The sequence below is a fragment of the Nicotiana tabacum genome, chromosome 10 (assembly GCF_000715075.1).
Source record: "Nicotiana tabacum cultivar K326 chromosome 10, ASM71507v2, whole genome shotgun sequence".
In the NCBI taxonomy this organism is placed as follows: Eukaryota; Viridiplantae; Streptophyta; class Magnoliopsida; order Solanales; family Solanaceae; genus Nicotiana; species Nicotiana tabacum.
This window is the reverse complement of record NC_134089.1, coordinates 6,222,011-6,242,894: the sequence shown is the minus strand read 5'-3', so window position 1 is coordinate 6,242,894 and position 20,884 is coordinate 6,222,011. Positions and strand designations below refer to the sequence as shown.

At 32.8% G+C, this 20,884-nt stretch overlaps 2 protein-coding genes across 2 annotated transcripts; both read left to right on the top strand.

The window, feature by feature from the left end:
* The first annotated feature begins 5,582 nt into the window (after positions 1-5,582).
* LOC107826337 (glucomannan 4-beta-mannosyltransferase 9-like) lies at positions 5,583-13,140 on the top strand. Its single transcript, XM_016653299.2, has 9 exons — positions 5,583-6,555; positions 7,274-7,372; positions 7,473-7,725; positions 9,607-9,717; positions 10,900-11,036; positions 11,467-11,580; positions 11,682-11,881; positions 12,268-12,462; positions 12,743-13,140. The coding sequence occupies exons 1-9, from the start codon at positions 6,226-6,228 to the stop codon at positions 12,903-12,905; spliced, it is 1,602 nt and encodes a 533-aa protein (XP_016508785.1). The 5' UTR covers positions 5,583-6,225; the 3' UTR covers positions 12,906-13,140.
* Positions 13,141-17,665: 4,525 nt separating this feature from the next.
* On the top strand, positions 17,666-18,669 carry LOC107826335 (peroxiredoxin-2B-like). The gene has a single exon (XM_016653298.2). The coding sequence runs from the start codon at positions 17,866-17,868 to the stop codon at positions 18,553-18,555; it is 690 nt and encodes a 229-aa protein (XP_016508784.1). The 5' UTR covers positions 17,666-17,865; the 3' UTR covers positions 18,556-18,669.
* The last annotated feature ends 2,215 nt before the right edge of the window (positions 18,670-20,884 follow it).

Below are 20,884 nucleotides of genomic sequence, written 5' to 3'. Positions count from 1 at the left end.
ATAGTATAACAGACGGTAGATATGAACAATATACTAAAATAGAGGGATATATTTGGCTCTTTTCCCATTAAAAAGAGCATTCGACTTTAGGCAATTCTTGTATTTTATAAATCTATTGTAAAAACATTTTACTTGAGACGAGGGTTTATCGATTTTTTTTTACCTCACACAAAGTAGGGGTAAGGTCTGCGTATATTTCACCCTCTCCTGACCTTTTTGTAAAACTACATCGAATATGTTATTGTTGTAGTAGTTAAAGGTTCACCATTTTGTATCTTTAATTCAATTTCTCCATATAGAAGAAGGAAAATATATTTGCTTTATTTGCACCAATAAATAAAATTGGTTGATGATTTAACTTCTCAACTATATGGTCAAAATTTTAAAGAAGTGAGCAGTCAATTATGCGACTGCATAGCTGTATGGGCTAAGCAGCATAAAAGTAAGCATATGGACAGAAAGCTATTACATTAATGAGTTTATTTATGTGGATTACAAAGGCAATAAATAAAAATAGAGAATAAAGTCAAAATATATAACAACAACATATCTAGTATATTCCCACGGGTCAAGCCTGTGGGGTATTGGATAGTAATGTGTATGCAAGGGCGAAACTACATTTACTTAAGGGTGGTCAATTGGCCAACCCTTGTCGAAAAATAACACTGTATATATATAAATAAAATATTAGGTTTTAGAGGTAAATAACATATATTAAATACCTTTTGCCGGGGAATTGTTTTCACTTCTTTCAAGTTTAAACATCCTAGATAAATTTTTGGATTCGTCACTGTGTGTATGCAGACGTTATTCCCACCTTATGAAAGTAAAAAAGCTACTTCAAATATATCTTGGGCTCAAAAAAATAATTTCTCAACGGGTTTGAATAAAAGAAAAATGTAAGGAACAACATATAGTAATGGAGATCGAAAAATAAGAAAATTGAATATTAGGGTTAACTTTGAGGGGCTGTCTGTATATTCGGGCTAGAATAAACATATAGGTTTTCATTTTTATTACAATTGTGATTGTTAGGTATATGCATATTAATGAATGTAATATTTGTAACTAGGTACATGTCATGAATATGACACCACATCTTTGTATACGTGTAAAATTTATTAAATCATGTATTTTATGATTTAAATTATATTCCAATTTCCAAAAGGCATAATCTTTTATTATAATAAAAGAATGAAGGGGCAATCGTTTCATACATAATTTTCAAACTAGTGCTTCCTCACTCTTTTTCCTTTCTTTAGCGAAGAAGCTAAATAATTTGTCCTCAAATTAGTGTTGTTATTCAATTTATCATTTACTAATCCAATAATTGAACACTTTCTTTTATCTTTACACTTTGCTTATAGTATACTAGTGTCATTATCAATAATAAAAACCAAAAAGATAGTAACGTTATGTCACAATTCGAATGAATATATAATATGTTATATGTGATTTATTTTCTTATTAGCTAAGCAACATAACTTTATTCTTTGCCCACTAAAGCAGAAAATATAATGTATTTGTCATGAATTGAACTACAAAGAGAAGATCATTAAAACAATGTCAAAATCGTTCTTTTCCCTCATTTTTCTTCTTAAATAATTAACAATACTTCTACGGCAATTTTTTTTTTTTTTCAAAAAATGAGAATTAAGTGCAAATAGTTTGGTATAATTGTCATTTTACATCCTAAGCGAATTGGCTCATACAAATTCTTTTGCTTTTCTTTTTTTGAATGATATTGTTCTTTAATACTTCCTCCGGTCCATTTTAATTGTTTTTTTGTATTTTTTTATGATCCGCAATATTTAATTTTTTAAGATATCAAGAAGGAATTAATTTTTTTTTTCAAAGTTTCCCTTGAAGTAAAGAGTCTCAAAAAATATATTATATTTCTAATGAACAAATTGAAAAGATAGTAAATGTTAATATGGTCATTTAATGTTAATTAATGTTAAAATATAAATTCTTTAATATGTGTGAAAATAAAAAAAAATAATTAAAATGAACCGAAGGGAGTAAGAAATAGTAAGAGATTGGAGATATACTCTTCTTCAATAAGAAAACTCAATCAGTTTCTTTTAAAAGAAAAGAAAAAAAGAAATTTAATTGGTATGTTTAATCAATTAATTATTTTATCTAATCAACTTTTTTGGTCCTATCCCTAACTAGAAAATGCATTTATGTAATCATAAATTCCAATAATCAAGGAACTATACCTCTTTTTAGTTTAGTGTACAAATTAAATATTTGACTTTGACGCATGGGAGAACTAATACATTAATATGTTGTTTTCATTGCAACAACGACGTCTGTCGTGAAATTAGATATTTTATATTTATAAGGAAAAATTATAACAGAGAAAAAAATTGTGTTCCTTCCGACTAAGAAGATAGACACAATATTTCAACGAGAAAGTCCATTATTCAAATGATCACTCAGTTATTCGAAATTATCTAATAAAATAAATACTTACTTTATTTGTAACAAACAAGTAGCTTAATTATTTCTAAAACACATAGAAAATCACTATATTTTATTTTTCTTACTTTCGATAGCCAAATACCTATTTTACCCTCTTAATTATTACTATTTTTTTATCTTTTAATATTATATATTTTTTTCTTTTTACTATATATTATGGACTTATCTCTAAAATAAATAAATCTTACATAAAAAATATTTTCGTGAATGGTTCAAGAAACACAAGCATTCCTTAACCTCAGCGTATGGGGGGGGGGTCTATGAGACACGTGAACACATGCTCTCCGCCCTAAATCATGTATAGTAGTAATACTATATTTTTGTAAAAAAAATATTTAAATATATGTGTGTGCACCAATGCTCAAAGTATTATATGATGTGATTGTTATTGAGTGCACTTCTCTAGGTGAGGTTGTGAGTTTAAATCTTATGTCAATCTTGTTATTTTTTTCCTTCTTTTCTTTTTCTCCTAAAAGTAGACGCCAACTGACTGCCCCTTGCACTCGGCCTTTCTTTGCTGTGTGAATAAGGTCGTCTTAGTCTGTATGGACATTCTGGGCAGGTCGCAATAAGTCGCTAGTCGAAGGTTATGACCAATCGCAATTCATCACCATCTTGCCCACGGGAGACGGGTGTGTGTGGTGTTATTTTTTGCATATTAATAAAGTACTTTTTATTTGTTTGGTTCATTCTTTCAAAATTTTCACACATTGAAATTCCTATTCTTCTTTTGTCGTTGTAAAATCTTATATGATTAAATAAAATGTGTATATTAAAACTAGTAGCAGGGTATGATGTCGTATATAGTCAATGAGTTCAACCGGTTCCTAATATTTTCAACATAGAAAATAGATATAGATATAAGAAAATTACTATTTTTTAAAAATAATAATTTTGAACTTATAATTCTAAAAGTGCAATGGGTACGCAATTGTAAGAACTAAAGGTTGAACCATTAAAATTTATATTCTGGATCCACATGTTCTTGATAGTGCACCCATCCTATCAAAATTCTGGATTCGCCTCTGCTTAATCTAAGCAAGTGTAAACTTGGAACTTGCATATGTACCCCTAAATAACAATAATAAATTGTTTCATTTAATAGTGCACCTGGTTTTTCAATAAAATACCAGAACCCTGCTGAAGCATAGAATGTCAAAATAAATAAATTAATCCAACAGACAATATCCAACTTAAATAAACAATGCACAAATTCCTATTTTCCAGATTTTTTTTTAAAACTTGTTTTTTATACATGATCTTTATTTAGTTTTTAATTATTTGTACAGATGTAAATTTATGATTTTTAAGTTAATGAATTTGGAATATATATATATATATATATTGCGCGCATAAATATTTTTTAACTATATGTAATAATTTATTAAAAAATGTGTTGTTTTAAAACACCATACTACAGCTGAGCTGTCACTATTGAGTAAAGCGAGGTCAAATTAGTCAATCTATCGTTCTGTTCTCCACATTCTCGCATGCTGGTCCCTTTCATTAATTTTTGCCTCTTTTTTTTCATATTCTTTTTTCTTTTATAATTAATTAGGAAATAGCAAAGACTTAAGCGAAAATACTAATCAGAAAATTAACTAAATTTGCTCGTAATATGTGATCATATAATTACTAGACTTTTTTTTTTTATTGTTGTAAATTCTTCAACTAAAATTTCTTGAGTTAAAATGCCCTAGTAGGAAGTAAAACTGAAAATAAGAATGCTTTTAGTGTGTTTGGATCCTTCACGACTTATAGTTTAGTGATATCGATAAAACAATTTGACGAAAAAATATTACTACATATTAATAAATATATATATATATATATATATATATATATATTAACAATGAATTAAAAATTAAAATTTTATATAAAAAGATATAAGACACATGTATTACATTTATTTTTTGGTATAAAAAACTAATTTTGAATAATTTTTTTAGTTTTTCGCACAATTGACGTGCGGTCAAATCTCATTATTCCCTATCACTTTTTCTTCCCTAGTCCCTAAGTAATTTAATATGAAATGCTAGACTCAAATGCAATAATGTTGATATATGAATTACAAAACCTTTTTATTTTGTTTTAGGGATTATGATAATTCATTATGTTGCTTTCCAAATAAATTTTAAAAAATATAAACGTTAGTGACCGTTGAGTTAACAGGTAATTACCTACTAATCTTGTTTTAGTTAGAGATTAGATACAATTCTTAGTTAATCACACATTATGTGTGTTTCAAAATTCATACAAAATGACCTAACTGCCGGAGGTATTGCCGGCGTGTATTCATTTGTTTCCGACCTGTTCTAATTTCTAACATAGGAACCGTTCAATTTGTTGTAAGAAATTTAAAATATTTGCCTTTTTCTTAATTTAAAATGCAAAATTCGCACTTTAGTCCTCAAATACCGATGAATTTTAAGTTTGGTCCTTGTAATTCAAATTTCGTATGAAACACTAAGATCACTCTCGATCCCTCGTACTATGAATCTTTACAAATTTAACGAATTATTAAGTGCTAAAATACTTAATTACTGTGGTAATATGTATGGGCGAAGCTAGAGTGCTGAGAGCGGGTTCGGTCGAACCAAGTAGCTTTGGTTTGAACCCTGCATGTGTGTTAAAAAATTCGTTAAATATTTATAAAATATTAATTTAGAACTCAATAACTTAAAGCGATTAAAATCCGGAACTCATAAGGTTGAAATCTTGGCTCCGCCTCTATGATATGTTACATTCATGTTGTTGCCTCATACTCGAGCTAAAATATAGTTCAAAAATATCTAAATATCACATATAAAAAGATATCAAAATTACATATTTTAATTAATTAGAGACTAAATGTACTTAATTAACAATTACAAATACCAAAATCAAAATCGATAATCGAAGGACCAAAAGTGCTATTATCCCTTTTACAAATACCGAAATCATGATCAATAATGAGGGACCAAAAATGCTATTATCCAAAATATTAGAACATAGTAAAGAAAAAGAAAAAGAAAAAGAAAAAAGATGAACCAACTCAAACCAGAAGCTAAACTAGAGCTTCTATAAAAAGAGAACCCTCCCTTTATTTCTCTCTCAATCTTCTTCCTTTGTTCCTCTTCTCTCTCTATTTTCTCTGTCACCATTTTTTTCTATTTTTCTTTAGCCATTAATGCATATCTCTGCTATTATTTCTCTTTCATTATAAAACAAATAATAGAAAAATAAGAACATTAGCGTTGGTTTTTGAGCCAATTTATTTTCTTGAAACTAACAGAGCAGAACCAAAAAACCTCCATTTCTTCCTTCTTTCTCATTGTTTTTGTTGCTACATTTTTTGTTTCCTTTTTTTCCCCTCAATTTTCCATTTGTTCAAAAAATAAAAAATAAAAAGAATCTTGTTGTTGGAGCAAAATATAATGGTGAGTTTGAGCTTATTGTCTGTCTTCTGACATTCCAGCTCTTACCTCCATTGTTTTGCTTAAACCAAAAAGCAAAAAATTCTCATTAAAAAAGAATATTTTCCTCTCACTTTTTCTGCAAATTTAAAATACTCACATTTTCCATCTCTTTGAGTTTCCTCTGTTTTTTCAAAAATCCCCTGTTTTCTCCTCTGTTTTTTCGAGAATCCCCTGTTTTTCCTCTGTTTTCAAGAATCCCCTGTTTTCCCCCTCTGTTTTCAGAATCCCCTGTTTTTTCAAGAATCCCCTGTTTTTTCCTCTGTTTATTTGTGACCAAAAAATGGAGAGGATTTCAACAACAACATTGCTTCCTGATACATTTTATGGAACGAGAGATGATATAACAGAGCAATTTGCGATAATGTGGGAACAAATCAAAGCTCCATTGATTGTTCCTCTGCTCAGAATTGCAGTGTTATTGTGTCTTGCTATGTCTGTTATGTTGTTCATTGAAAGAGTTTACATGTTTATTGTAATTTCTCTTGTCAAACTCTTTGGTAGAAAACCAGAGAAACGTTACAAATGGGAACCAATAAAAGATGATGTTGAGCTTGGGAATTCATCTTATCCTATGGTTCTTGTTCAAATACCTATGTATAATGAAAAAGAGGTAACTTTTTCTTCTTTTTATCTCTTTATCTTTTGAGTTTAACTACTACAGTAATATTTTTTATTGTATCGTATCATTGTATCAAGTAACTTAATACTCCATATGTCTTACTTTTTCTGTTCCAGTTTATGTTAATTTATTTCTTTTTTGGTTCGTTTAAAAAAGAACGACCCTTTTTAAAATTTGAAAACAATTTAGTACCCTTAACGAGAAGTTTTTTTAACCACACAAATATTCTTGGCCCTTTTTTTAACTTGTTTAGGACCACAAATTCCAAAAATCTTATTTTTTCTTAAATTTCATGCCCAATCAAATAGGTTTATATAAATTGGATAAATTGGAATAGAGGGAGTAGTTTATATGATGGTGTTCATATTTCGAAAGTCAGGCGAGTTGTTGATTGACCGTAATTTTCTTATTTGACTTTTAAATATTTTAAATTATTAATTATTGAGATTTATAATAATTTTTATATCGTTTTTAAATATGTAATTTTTATTTTGAAAAATTTCAAGATTTTATATCCAAATATACTATCAGAATTTAAAAGTTTAAATCTCAAAAAACGAAAAGTATAGTATATGTTGGGACACATGGAGTAGTATAAAAGATTTTTTGTATTATCGGTGTATATAAGTTTAAACATATTTTTCATTTTTAAAAATTTTTCCAACATTATAATCTTATTTCAGGTAAAATTCTTTATTTTTTTTCACAGGTTTATCAGCTATCAATTGGAGCTGCATGTGGACTTTCATGGCCTTCTGATCGTATTATAGTACAAATTCTTGATGATTCAACAGACCCCATTACTAAGGTATCTTTAAAATAATTTAAAGTTTGTAAAAATTTAATATTTTTTTATAATTAAAGAAAAACCCTAAAACCCCTTTTTGTGATACTTGAAATGTGTGCAGAATTTGGTGGAAATGGAATGTCAAAGATGGGCAAGCAAAGGAATAAATATAAAATATGAAGTGAGAGATAATAGGAGTGGATACAAAGCAGGAGCTTTAAAACAAGGGTTGAAACATTCCTATGTTAAACAATGTGATTTTGTTGCTATATTTGATGCTGATTTTCAACCTGAACCTGATTTCCTTTGGCGTACAATTCCATTTTTAGTTCACAATCCTGAACTTTCCCTTGTTCAAGCTCGTTGGAAATATGGTAATTTTTACTTTTTACTTTTTCACTTTCCTCGTATGGTAATTTTTTAATTTTTGTAAGAATGATATCCCGTCAGTTTGCGCATATTTCGATTATTTTAAAGATGTTAAATAAGGAGATTCATTAGAATTTAGTGTGCATTGCGCGAGTAGTTAGTTCAAACCCTTTGTATGAGAAATCTCGTTCTAATTTTTATTCTTTTAATTAGTTCTATGCTTGAATTTGAATATCATTCTATAATTTTTATTCTTTTAATTAACCGCTAGACAACACCTTTATTTAGTTACTTTCTTTATATATAACTGTATCTATTTTATCAACAAACACAAAAAATTGTCTTATATTTCTTATTGCATTAATGTCTCTCTACTCAATTTAACTCATCAAAAGTGTCGGTTACTTTACACACTACCAATTCTTTTGTGTGTGTAGTAGATAATGATGGCTAGACATAGGTACAATCTTTTCGTAGGTCAGCTCTTTTAGGCCACATTGAGTGTTTGTTATGTTTGGTGGCTCATGAAACTTGGCTCTAGTAGTGAATTGGCTATTCTATAAAATTCAAACTTTTTAACAAAAAAAAAGAAAAGGAAAAAGGGTTATTTTTACCCCCTTTACTACTAAAAATAAGCTATATTTATCACTCGTTTCAGCTTGCTAATAAATCCACCCTATTATTATACTTTTGGTCGATGGAGGTTGGTGTCTATTGTTTATTTTCTTCTTCTTGAGCCGAATATCTTTCAGAAATAGCCTTTATATCCCTTTGGGGTAGGGGTAAGATTTGCGTACACTCTACCCTCCCCAAACTCCACTTGTAAAATTTTATTGGCTTGTTGTTATTGTTGTGGTCGGACGGGTTAGTCATTTAAGATTGGTCGATCCTTTTTGTCCAATGACAACATGCCACGTGGATTTTTAAGGCTGGGATAGAGGTTTAATAGATGAGGCGTAAAAATAAATAAAGTATAATGGTAGGGGGTGTATTTATTTTAATAGTAGATGGATAATTATGGCCTTTTTGTGGGAAAAGAACTCTATGTCAAAAATAGTGTAATTGTTAAAAAAAAAATTGCTAAAAATTATCAACCCTGTGAAAAGTTGTTTTGTGGTTTCGTAAGAAGCACTTCATATTATATATAGGTTTTTTGATTGGACATAAATGCCCCTATCACTTTTTGGAAGCTTTTTTGTACTAAAAAAACTGCTGTCCTTTAAAAAATAATCCATTTAATAAGTGCTAGATTTTGGGGCCAGATTCTGCCAAGAAAATCTTTTACATTCTTGAAGGGAAGGCCAATTTTGGAGTTATATTAATTAGGACAAGGGTATATTTGTCTTTTTGTCTTATACCTTCTTTCCTTTCCCAAAGTAGCCAACAATTGCATGTGCTATAGAAATGGTGGACCTCAGACCAATTCTTTTACTAACCGACACTAATTTTTGTGACATTGAGAATTTTTGTTATTTTTTTTTTTTAAATATAGTTTTTGTATATCTGTATTTATATATACAGTCAAACCTCTCTATAATAATTTTATTTATTATGGGTTTTTTTTGTTGTTATTATGGATTGTCTTTATAGAGAACATATATTATAACATAATATAAAAATTAGTTTCATAAAAATTTGACTTTTATAATGAATAGATATTATATAGCGATATTATTATTGACGGGTCTGATTGTAATATATATTTTGTACAAATTTTGGTTAGCAATTGCTATTAGCTTTTGACAAACCGGCTAATTTTGTATTTTGCCGTTAATTTTAATAGGTCAAATTAAATATTTCTTGTAAATAAATTTTTTAAAAATGTCCGTTGGAAAATTATGGTATTACAGTTAATGATTAATGATTTTTGGTGGATGATTTTGCAGTAAATGCTGATGAATGTCTAATGACAAGAATGCAAGAAATGTCTTTGGACTACCATTTCACTGTGGAGCAAGAAGTGGGCTCTGCTACCCATGCTTTTTTCGGATTTAATGGTATTAATTCTACCTATTAATTACTCTTCCTTCCCTTTTGAGCTAATTTTGTACCATAATTAATGTTTTGATTTAGACCCTTTTGAAATCACAAGCAAGTTAAGGACTAGATCAACATGTTTCTTGAAAATACATTAGGAATTATTAATCCTTTTGTTCCCATTTACTTGTCACGTTTTGCTTTTCGAGAGTTAATTTGACTAATTTTTGAAGCTAAACTAGATTAGATTATTTTAATATTTTAAAATTTAAATATTGGAAACCTATACAAAAATACTATAGTTTGTAATTTTCCTCATATCAATATGGTAAAAAATACATGGTAAAATGTTGGTCAAAAAGTCCCCCACCCCCTCCCCCCCCATTTTCAAGAAACATGTGTATGCTACAATGGCCCTTGACAGGAAATTATGGAGGTCGAGCATTAAGGTTGTAGGTTAGGGAAAGTTGTGAATATTTCTACAGCACAATAGAGTGAGACTAGCCAGTTAGGAGTTAGACTAAAAATGTCATTGGTCGTCTATTGATGCAGAGTTTACCTGCTAGTTTTTACTATATCAGTCATCTATTTCGTATTTCGTATTCTGTATTTCATATCTCTTATAAAGCTGTTATTTTATTATGCATTTTTATGGTACTAATATATCATCTCCTGTTGCTTTTTTGAGCCGAAGGTCTCCTGGAAACAGCCTCTCTACCCTTCGGGGTAGGGGTAAGGTCTGCGTATATATTACCCTCCCCAGACCCCACTTGTGGGATTATACTGGGTCGTTGTTGTTGTTGTTGTTGATGTGTATGCTACAATGTTGGGAGTTTCTTTCCCAAACCAAATTCATAAATTTAGGTCCAATGAAATGGACAAGTTAATAGCATATTTATTTAGTATTAATTGGCTTCAAATCTATTCTGAAAACGTTTTTCTTGAGTCGGCGATCTATCGGAAACAAGCTTTTTATTTCATAGAAGGCAGGAGTAAGGTCCGCATACATCCCACTCTCCCAGAGCCCCATTTGTTGGATCACACTGAATATGTTATTGTTGCTGGCGGCTTCAATGAAGTAAAACTAGTAATAATAGCAGTGGTCCAAGAAAACATTAACTTAGCTTGTTCTGTGAATTCTTTCTGTGGTCCAATTATTGTAAACCTAAATATTGAAAGTTGTATGTGGAACAAAAACACAGGGACTGCAGGTGTTTGGAGAATTGCTGCAATAGATGAGGCTGGAGGTTGGAAAGACAGGACAACAGTTGAGGATATGGACCTTGCTGTCCGTGCTAGTCTCAAGGGCTGGAAATTCTTGTACCTTAGTTCTCTCATGGTACATACATATTCCTTATCTGACATTTCTTATCCGTTGTCTCGAAATGATAAATATAAAAGCGCCATCGACATTTTTTAAACTCTTTGTCCAGTCAAACTAAGATACATAAATTGAAACGGAAGGAGTATAATATAGTGAGTTATCGTGTATACAAACAGAGGAAACCACATGTAGTAACTTAGTCAAAATAAAAGACAGTCGGGTGCACTAAGCTCCCGCTATGTACGGAATCCAGGGAAGGGTCGGATCACAAGAGTCTATTGTATGCAACATTATCCTGCATTTCTGCAAGAGGCTGTTTCCACGACTCGAACTCGTGACCTCCTGGTCACATGGTAGCAACTTTACCAGTTGCGCCAAAGCTACCCTTCAACTTACGTCAAAGTAAAATGTTAATAAAATGTAACGTGCTTATTCAATCATATAGGTAAAAAATGAATTACCAAGTACGTTCAAGGCCTATCGTTATCAACAACATCGTTGGTCATGTGGTCCAGCAAATCTCTTCAGGAAGATGTTTATGGAGATTGTAAGAAATAAGGTAAACTCCTAAATTGCCATTGCCATATTTCAATTTTCTTAGCCTACTGCATAGTATCTAAGTACACATTGAGCATTTTTATTCTCTTTGTTTGCTTGCAGAAAGTGTCGTTGTGGAAGAAGGTTCATGTGATTTATAGCTTCTTCTTTGTGAGGAAGGTCGTAGCTCATATCGTTACTTTCGTATTCTACGTTGTAGTATTACCCGCCACTGTATTAGTGCCTGAAGTTGAAGTTCCAAAGTGGGGAGCTGTTTACATTCCTGCTATCATTACGCTGCTCAATGCAGTTGGAACTCCAAGGTCAGTTTACCTTATACTTGCATTACATCGCTCTTCGCTTATTTGATATCGTTTTGATCCTAACAGTTGAAAGTTTAGACAATACATTAGATTTTAGATCATTGAATATTCAAACATAAGTTAGCAACTACTTGCTCCTTGAGCCGAGGGTCTATCGGAAACAACCTCTCTACCTTCACAAGGTATAAGTAAGGTCTGCGTACACGTTATCTTCCTCAGACCCCACTTGTGGGATTACACTGAGTTTGTTGTTATTGTACATTAGCAACTACTGGATAAATATGCCTTGGTTGCCTTTGCGAGGAGCAAACATTGTCTTACTAATTTGTCATTTGAAGATGCAATCTTGAAATGTTGAGGTTTTGCTTATACTGAATTGGTAACAGGTCACTCCATTTGCTGGTATTTTGGATCCTTTTCGAGAATGTCATGTCACTCCACCGAACTAAGGCTACCTTCATCGGCTTGTTGGAGGTAGGAAGAGTAAATGAATGGATTGTCACTGAGAAATTAGGAGATGCTCTCAAGTTAAAATCAGCTGCCAAAGCATTTAGAAAACATCGAATGAGGCTTGGTGACAGGTAATATCATCTTAAATAATACATTCAACCCTCTCTATAACAGCCTCATTTGTTTCGATATTTTTTGGCTGTTATAGTGAAGTGTTGTTATAGAGGACATATATTATGACATAATATAAAAATAGATTTCGAGAAAAACTTAGCTTTTATAGTGAATGACTGTTTATAATGATGTTGTTATAGAGATGTACAACTGTATGAGATTTTGAGAACTTAAGCAACTCACTTTCTTGAACAATTTGTATGACTAAACTTTTTCCTATTGTTGTATTATCGACAGGATTCACTTGTTAGAGCTTGCTGCTGGCGCGTACCTCTTCTTCTGTGGATGTTATGACATTGCCTTCGGAAATAATCACTATTTCCTTTACCTCTTCATTCAAGCATTTGCTTTCTTCATCGTGGGATTTGGTTACGTTGGCACGTTCGTGCCAAACTCTTAGATGGTGTTCGTGAACTGATTTTAGGGTATGAATCTTGAGCTTTTCGCCCTGTGCTCCACTCTGTAGCACAAAAAGAAGTGGCGTTTTCAGTGGCGTTGCGCCTCTGCAGTTTAGTTCTCCTCTATTTTCTTGTTTTTGGGTGTTTTTTGTTCACTTGTAAAAAGAAGAAAAGTTGGTTATTCTTTTAGGTTCAAAGCATAAAAGGAATTCGAGTCGTAGCTCGAATCTTATTTGTTCTCTTTGTGTATATTCAAGAAAGTTAAGGGCTACAACAACAATAACAAACTAAGTGTAATATCACAAGTGAGGTCTAGAGAGGGTAATGTATATGCAGACGTTACTCATACCTTGTGAAGATATAAAGGCAGTTTTCGATAGAAAAAAGTTAAGGTCTATACAGTAGAATCAAGAAAGTAAAAGGGATAATGACTAGTGCTAAGAGGCACAAAGTAGTAGCTTAATCTGTTGCTTTTTTTCTGTTTTTTCTTTCCTTCTCAGATGTACTTGGTTTCAATACAGAGTGAAAGTTTCAGAGATATGTTTCTATTTTTCTACCATTTATTGTTTCAGCTAATGGTTGATTGAAAGGGACATCTGACCAACAATTGATATGGAAGTGAAAACTGGTGTAAGAATATGGAACCTTGAAGCAAACGGTAAAGTTATCTTCATGTGATTTATAGGTCACGGGTTAAAGCTATGAAATTAGTCATTGATGCTTGCAACAGGATAGACTGTCTATATCATATCCTTTTGAGTGCGGTCCGTCCCTTTGATTTTGTGTAAACATGAAATGTTTCATACACTGGACTGTCATATTGAAACTGGTGTAAAAGCATGAAATCAGAAAAGATCATTCATTAATTTTGCTATGTATGGACAAGATGTGCCAAGGTTTAATGATTGACCAACCCCGTACAAGCTCACCAAACAAACATCTACTTATGGCATAAGATTGAGTAAATGGAATATATATAACACGCCAGTCACCTCCCCTAACAGTTGCATAGGTAGGATTTTTATACGCGTTGTCACGACTCGAAGAAATGATTAATAAATAAATTTTCGATGTGTATCCCTAATATTTTTTTATAAATATTTAGTAAAAAATTTCGAGGAAATGATATCTAGTAATACATCATGAGAAAAGGTGTACACGCCCCTGCCAACAAACATGATAAAAACACTCAAAACAATCATGCGACGTTGTTGTTATCACATTTTATAGTGCTTTCTACTACTAGTAGTGCGACTTTAATATCTTTAATACCTTAAAAACGAGATATGTGCTTGTCCAATTATGTCACTGTCAACACTAAAATTTAGATTTTGACATGGACTAAGGACTTTGAACAATGGACTGCTACTGGTGGGCATAGAATGTGTATAAAAGAAGACCCATTGGGCTAAACATTGTTTGTACCAGACGTAAAAATAGTACGGTATAGCCAGTTTTTGGATCGGTCATTCAAAAATAGCCAGCGTTTACGAAGTCAATAAAAAATAGCCATTATTTTGCTGCAACATAGACCGGTCCAGCATAATATACTGGAGTTCGGTGCACCTGTGTATGAACTTCAGCATATTATGCTGGACCGGTATACTTTGCTGACACCAGTATAATATACTGGAGACTGGAGCACCGGTGCTCGAAACTCCAGTATATTATACTGGACAATTATACTTGCTGGAACTCCAGTATATTATGCTCGAGTTCTAGTGTACTTATGCTGGAACTCCATCATATTATGCTGGAGTTCCATCATACTTATCCTGGAACTCCAGTATAATATGCTGGAGTTGAAGCATACTTATGTTGGAACTCCAGTATAATATACTGGCGTATTTTCCAGGTTTTGAACAGTGTTTTCGCGCATATTTATCTTTACATGAAAAGTGACTAAATTTTGATTACTTTTGAAACTGGACTATTTTTGAACGACCAGTTGTAAATCTAACTATTTTTAAATTTCTCCCGTAGCAGACTGGATTACATGGGCTAAACCTAACAGCCCTACCAAAAGAGTGAGCAAAAGGTCATAATCTCGTCTATTCAAATTATGCAGGATTTTAGTAGAGTAATTCATTACAATCTCTTCATAAAGCTTCCAATATAGATATATTCCAAATATATACAACCCTTTTCTTAAACATTTAGACAAAACTGAATACTGAAATTCGAAATAAAATTAAAGTAAAATTTAATACGTAAAATTATATATCATCTATCAAGTTTCATTTATGCTCATTTTGGACCTCTTGTTGTACCTTGTCAATGTGCAGTGAGTGCCTCTCTATATATATTTGGGCTTTTAACACTTTCAGCCTGTGAAAAATAATTACAACCGCTATTCAAATATACAAATAATATATAGTAATTTTTACCTCCCATAGCACAAGTTGTTACCTTATTTATTTTAAATAAATACCTTTTAAAAAATTATATTCCATAGATACCTTTTGATTTTTATAGCCAAATATTTATTTATGGTCACCTCTTACTCTTAAGCCATAAAATATGCTTTGTATTATTTTTCTCTCTCATTCTTTCAGATTTGTCTCCACCTCTCTCTCTCAACACCAGTCTTTCTCCATGAATACAACCACAATTCTCCACTGATTCATCTCCATTGTCTCGAAGAATTTTCATTTCAGTGATCATCAACGGCGGAGAATGACAGAGAGGGGCAAAACCACCCATTGAATTTACTGTTCATCTTCCTTCCTCAATTCGTCATTGAGGCTTTGAAGGATATAAGTTTCTGTGATATCCTTAATTCGTTTTTTCCAATCAATTCGTCATTTAAGGATATAAGTTTTTGTGATTTCTACATCTTCTGAGATATGGCATTGAAGGCTTTGACATTGTTTTTTGCCATTGAAGGCACCATCGCTGGACCAAGGCGGTGCGTTTTCACTACCGGCTTCCGGTGAACGACGGATTTGCTGGAAATTAGGGTTTGTTCTTGAACAAAGACGACGGAGTTTGGGGCTGAGCAACTTGATTTTCTGTTAATATATTTCAATGTATTTTCATGTATTTCATTGTATTCATTGTCTTTTTTTCATTGTAATTCAATGTATTTCGTTGCATTCCATGTATTTCATTGTATTCACTGTCTTTTTTTCATTTGTATTTCAAATGTATCCCGCTGTATTCTATGTATTTTATTGTATTCGCTGTCTCGCTATATGCCATGAATGTATTCATATGTTTTTTTTAATTAATATAATTTATGTATTCAGATGTATTATATAATTTCTCTGAAGATTGCTATGTTTTTGGTGTATTTTCGGTTGAGAATCTTTTTTATAACTGAAAATACAAAATTTGTGTGTTATAATTGAGTTTGTTGAGTTATATTAGGAGTCTATTATGTTAATTGATTCACTTTCCGTTTTAAAAACGGTGTAATCCCCTATTTCACGTCGTGAATACAGTCGAATACAATAATCTGTCCTGCTGTAATCCCACGTTTTACTCCATGAATACAGTTAAATACACTCGAATACAACAACTGATTAGCTGGACTTCCCTGATTCACGCTTATTTTTACTACTGTATCTATAATCCGTAACATAGCAATAACTTAAATACATCAAATACATCTTATAACCACAGAAAATGTATCTATAATCCGTAATATAGCAAATGGCATCCATAGATGGCTAATTACTACTAAAAGATAGTGCTTTATGAAAATTTCTCTCTTTCTCTCTCTCTCTCTCTCTCTCTCTCTCTCTCTCTCTATATATATATATATATATATATATATATATATATATAATAACAACAACAGCAACAAAAATCCAATATAATCCCACAAATGGGGTCAGGGGAGGGTAAGCTTATGTTACCTTAAAAGTAGAGAGGTTGTTTTCGATAGACACTCGACTCAAGGAAAGATGAAAGAAAGCAGCAGCAATGAGTAGTAACAACAACAAGATAATAATAAAACAAAGTGAAAGGAATAATATGTAGCAATAGAAATCCAACAATAATAGAATATAAGGCTGATGCTACTACTACTTTTACTACCGTAATGACAAGAAACACTCTCGACTACAGATTACCTACTAGTCTTCTACCTTAATTCTCGACCTCCACACCTTCTTATCAAGGGTCATGTCCTCAGTATGCTGAAGTAACAATATAATCTACCTAATCACCTCTCCTCAATACTTTTTTGGCTCACATCTACCTCTTCTCAGACCTACTAAGGTCAACCTCTCACACCTCCTTACTGGGCATTTGTGCTTCTCCTCTTTACATGCCCAAATCATCTAAGCTTCGCTTTCCACATCTTGTCCTCCACTAGGGCCACTCACACCCTGGTTCGAAAATCTTCATTTTTGATTTTATTAATCTTGATATGCCCGCACATCTCAACATATTCATTTCTATTACTTTCATCTTTTGGACATGAAAGTTTTAAACTGACCAACACTCCGTTACATATAATATAGTCGGTCTAATAACCACTTTGTAGAACTTACTTTAAATTTAGTTAGCACGTTCTTATCACATAAAACACTATATGTGAGCCTCTATCTCACTCACCTCACTCCAATATATATACATATGTATGTATATATATACATGTACATATATATATGTATCGACTATTATTTTAAGGATGGCTAAACTGTGCATTCCTATTTATTTTCTAACTTGTGATTCAAACTAGTCTATTTATTCTCCTCTATAAACCAGGATTCTTATGCAATTAACAGAAAGTGAGGGATCAAGGCCAAGTGTCAACCTCCCTACTACAATCTTTGCCACCTCTTCAAAAAATCTTTGCCACCTCTTCAAAAATCAACCCTTTCATCATAGTTTCTTCCGTCCCCAAAAGTGTCTAAAAAGCCACACAAAAGCCAAGTCTTAAGGACATTAGCCGCACATAATCTTCTACAACTCCTCATTTTCCTCCAACACACACACACACAGAACTCAACAATGGCTGCCACCACTGCTGCTACCTTCACCCTCTCAAAACTCCTGAAATCCTCAACCCCAAAACACCTTTCTCTTCTTTCCCCCCAAAAATCCAATCTTTTCACCTCCTCTTCCCATTTCTCTCCTCTCCCACTCAAATTCAAACAACCCCTCCACCCCTTACACTCTCTCAAACACTCCACCATTTCAAGAATCTCTGCAACCATATCCGTTGGTGACAAACTCCCCAACTCAACACTTTCATACTTCGATTCATCCGATGAGCTCAAGACCCTTTTAATCTCTGACCTCACCAACGGCAAAAAGGTTGTCCTTTTAGCTGTCCCCGGTGCATTTACACCAACCTGTTCCCAAAAACACCTTCCTGGTTTCGTGGAAAAATCTAAGGAACTTAAGTCAAAAGGGGTTGATACAATTGCTTGTATTTCAGTCAATGATGCATTTGTGATGAAATCTTGGAAAGAGAATTTGGGTATTAATGATGAGGTGATGATGTTGAGTGATGGGAATTTGGAGTTTACTAAAGCTATAGGGTGTGAACTTGACCTTAGTGATAAGCCTGTTGGGCTTGGTATTAGGTCTAGAAGGTATTCTATGCTTGTTGAAGATGGGGTTGTTAAAATCTTGAATTTAGAGGAAGGAGGAGCTTTTAATGTTAGCAGTGCTGAGGATATTCTCAAGGCTCTTTAGAAGGTTTTTAAATTTCTGAGGCTAATTCTTGGTTTTTAAGTTTTACTTAATACTGAATAATACACTTGTTTTTAGGAGATTATGAAGCTTAGTTATAATTCTGGTTATTTGGAATGTTTCCTCTTTTATGTGTTTGGAATGTTTTACTATGATGAGTTTTTTTGAATTGTCTTTCTGATAATGCTGCCCAAATTGAGGTTCAAGAATACTTCCTTATTATTTTTCTGTGTCTTTTGTGTTTAATTGAATTAAGTTGGGAGTAAAAGATCAAAACTTTGGTAGTGTACAGTGTGATTTTGAGGATTTGGACAATGTGAATATTTCTGCTATTTTCCACTGTTCCTTCGGCTGAGGGTCTATCGAAAACCACATATCTACCTTCACAAGGTCACAAGGTAGGGGTAAGGTCTGCGTACAGTAGCCTTACCAGACCCCACCTGTGGGATTATATTGAGTTTGTTGTTGTTGAATATTTCTGCGGTTGCACATTGTGTTACATGCCAGTGGAATTGTAGTACTTGGTAAAATGTGGCTCTGATTGGCTGAAGGTATATGATTCTGCTGCTTGTAATTGAAAGTTTTGCTTTTCTATAGATGAGTAGTGCAGTCCGTAATTAGTCATTGCACTTAGATTGGTTAGGTTCAAACATCTATGTTCAATTGAATTGGGATGAAAGAGATTTTCCGCCATTTAACACAAAACAAGTGCAGTATAGTCTTGAGATTTTGAGCAATGTGAGTTCGTTGAAAGAACTTTCTGTAATTAATGCCTTCAGGTGTCTAAATTTTTGGGTGAAAATGGTCAGTTCACCGGGAGGATCGCCCTCCCAATTCGAAGTTTTTTCTTGGAAGTTTGAACCTTTCTGACTATGATAACTGTCGTGACTATATAAACAGACTCGTGAATGTGGCTTAGAATAGGTTAGAGGCTAGTGGATTGAAGGTGTGTATGAATCTGATAAGCTGTTTTATTTCAGAAATTACTTTCTTTTTGTCTTAACTTGTATGTATTTGTTCAGTGTATTGCAGCAGTATAGCAATTTGAGTTTGAGTTTCTTTGTTCTTTCCAGCATATTCTTTTGAATCCAACGTCTGTGCTTAACTATTACTGAAGATGTATTTGCTGAAAATGCGTAGAAACAATTTCATACTGGCCACATAAGGAGAATCCTTTAGTGGTCTGCCTCAAGAATTTGGAACAGAGTAATTTGCATGTGACTTCTTAGTATATCAGGTTGATGGTCCATATAGCAGCACTTGTATATGAAGTATATTGCCCTATTTCAGATCAACCTATTTTAACTGTAACATAGGTTGAGAACTTGATCCCATTGCTGATTTACGATATGTCCGCCTTAATGCTGGGATATAGAACTGTTTCATATTATAGTGACTCCAGTGCCAGACGCCTAAACGGCGAAACTTGGCGTCTTTGCTTGTAAGGCTAGATGAGGTTTGGGTGATTTGCTATCAGTTGTGTGGAAAGGCTAGAAGGGAAGCAAAAGTGAGATATTTCCTCATTATCAGAACTTTAGTTCTGAAGGAAATGAAAAGGCTAAAAATAGGACTGTTCAACCCCTCCATTTTTATTTACCCTCGTCCCTTCTCCCTCGTCCGGAAATAGCCTCTTTACCTTCACAAAGATAGGGATAGTGTCTCCAGACCTCATGTGTGGAATTATGTTGTTGTTGTTGTTGTCCCTTCTCCCTTACGACAAGGGAATTAGTCCTAAATTCCGCTGTTATTTCCACTCCTCCAACCCCTATACTTTTCATTGTAATTGTACCATAGCTATCTTCTTCATGTGTTTATCATCTTCAACATTACTTGGCTGAGCAAAAGTGCTATTGAAGTTTTAGGTCTCAAGCCTCGGTTGTTTCAGCCACTTCTTGGATGTTATTGAAAGCCATTGCTTTTAGCATTGACGAAAAACGAGAGGTTAGTGCTTTATTGGAGAAGCCACGCCCTTCAAAGAAGTGTGCACCATAGCAGTCAAAAGCGAAGAGCGCAAAAATTACAACAATAACACACCCAGTGTAACACAAAGAAGGGTTTGGGGAAGGTAGAATGTACGCAGAATTTAATCCGACCTTTGTGATGGTAAAGAGGTTATCACATTGATGTTTCTACTAAAGCGCCAATTATGCGAGGTGAAGTGCATTTCTTGGGCTTTACCGAGCTTCAGGGCATAAGTGAGCCTTTTAAAAAGATCATAATCATTTGTTTAATTTTCAACTTTGAGGAGTTAGATTATTATCAAAATTAAGGTAAACTGCATGCTTTTAGTAATTTTAACCGCAATTTGGTCAAAATAGTGCTAGAAAGCATC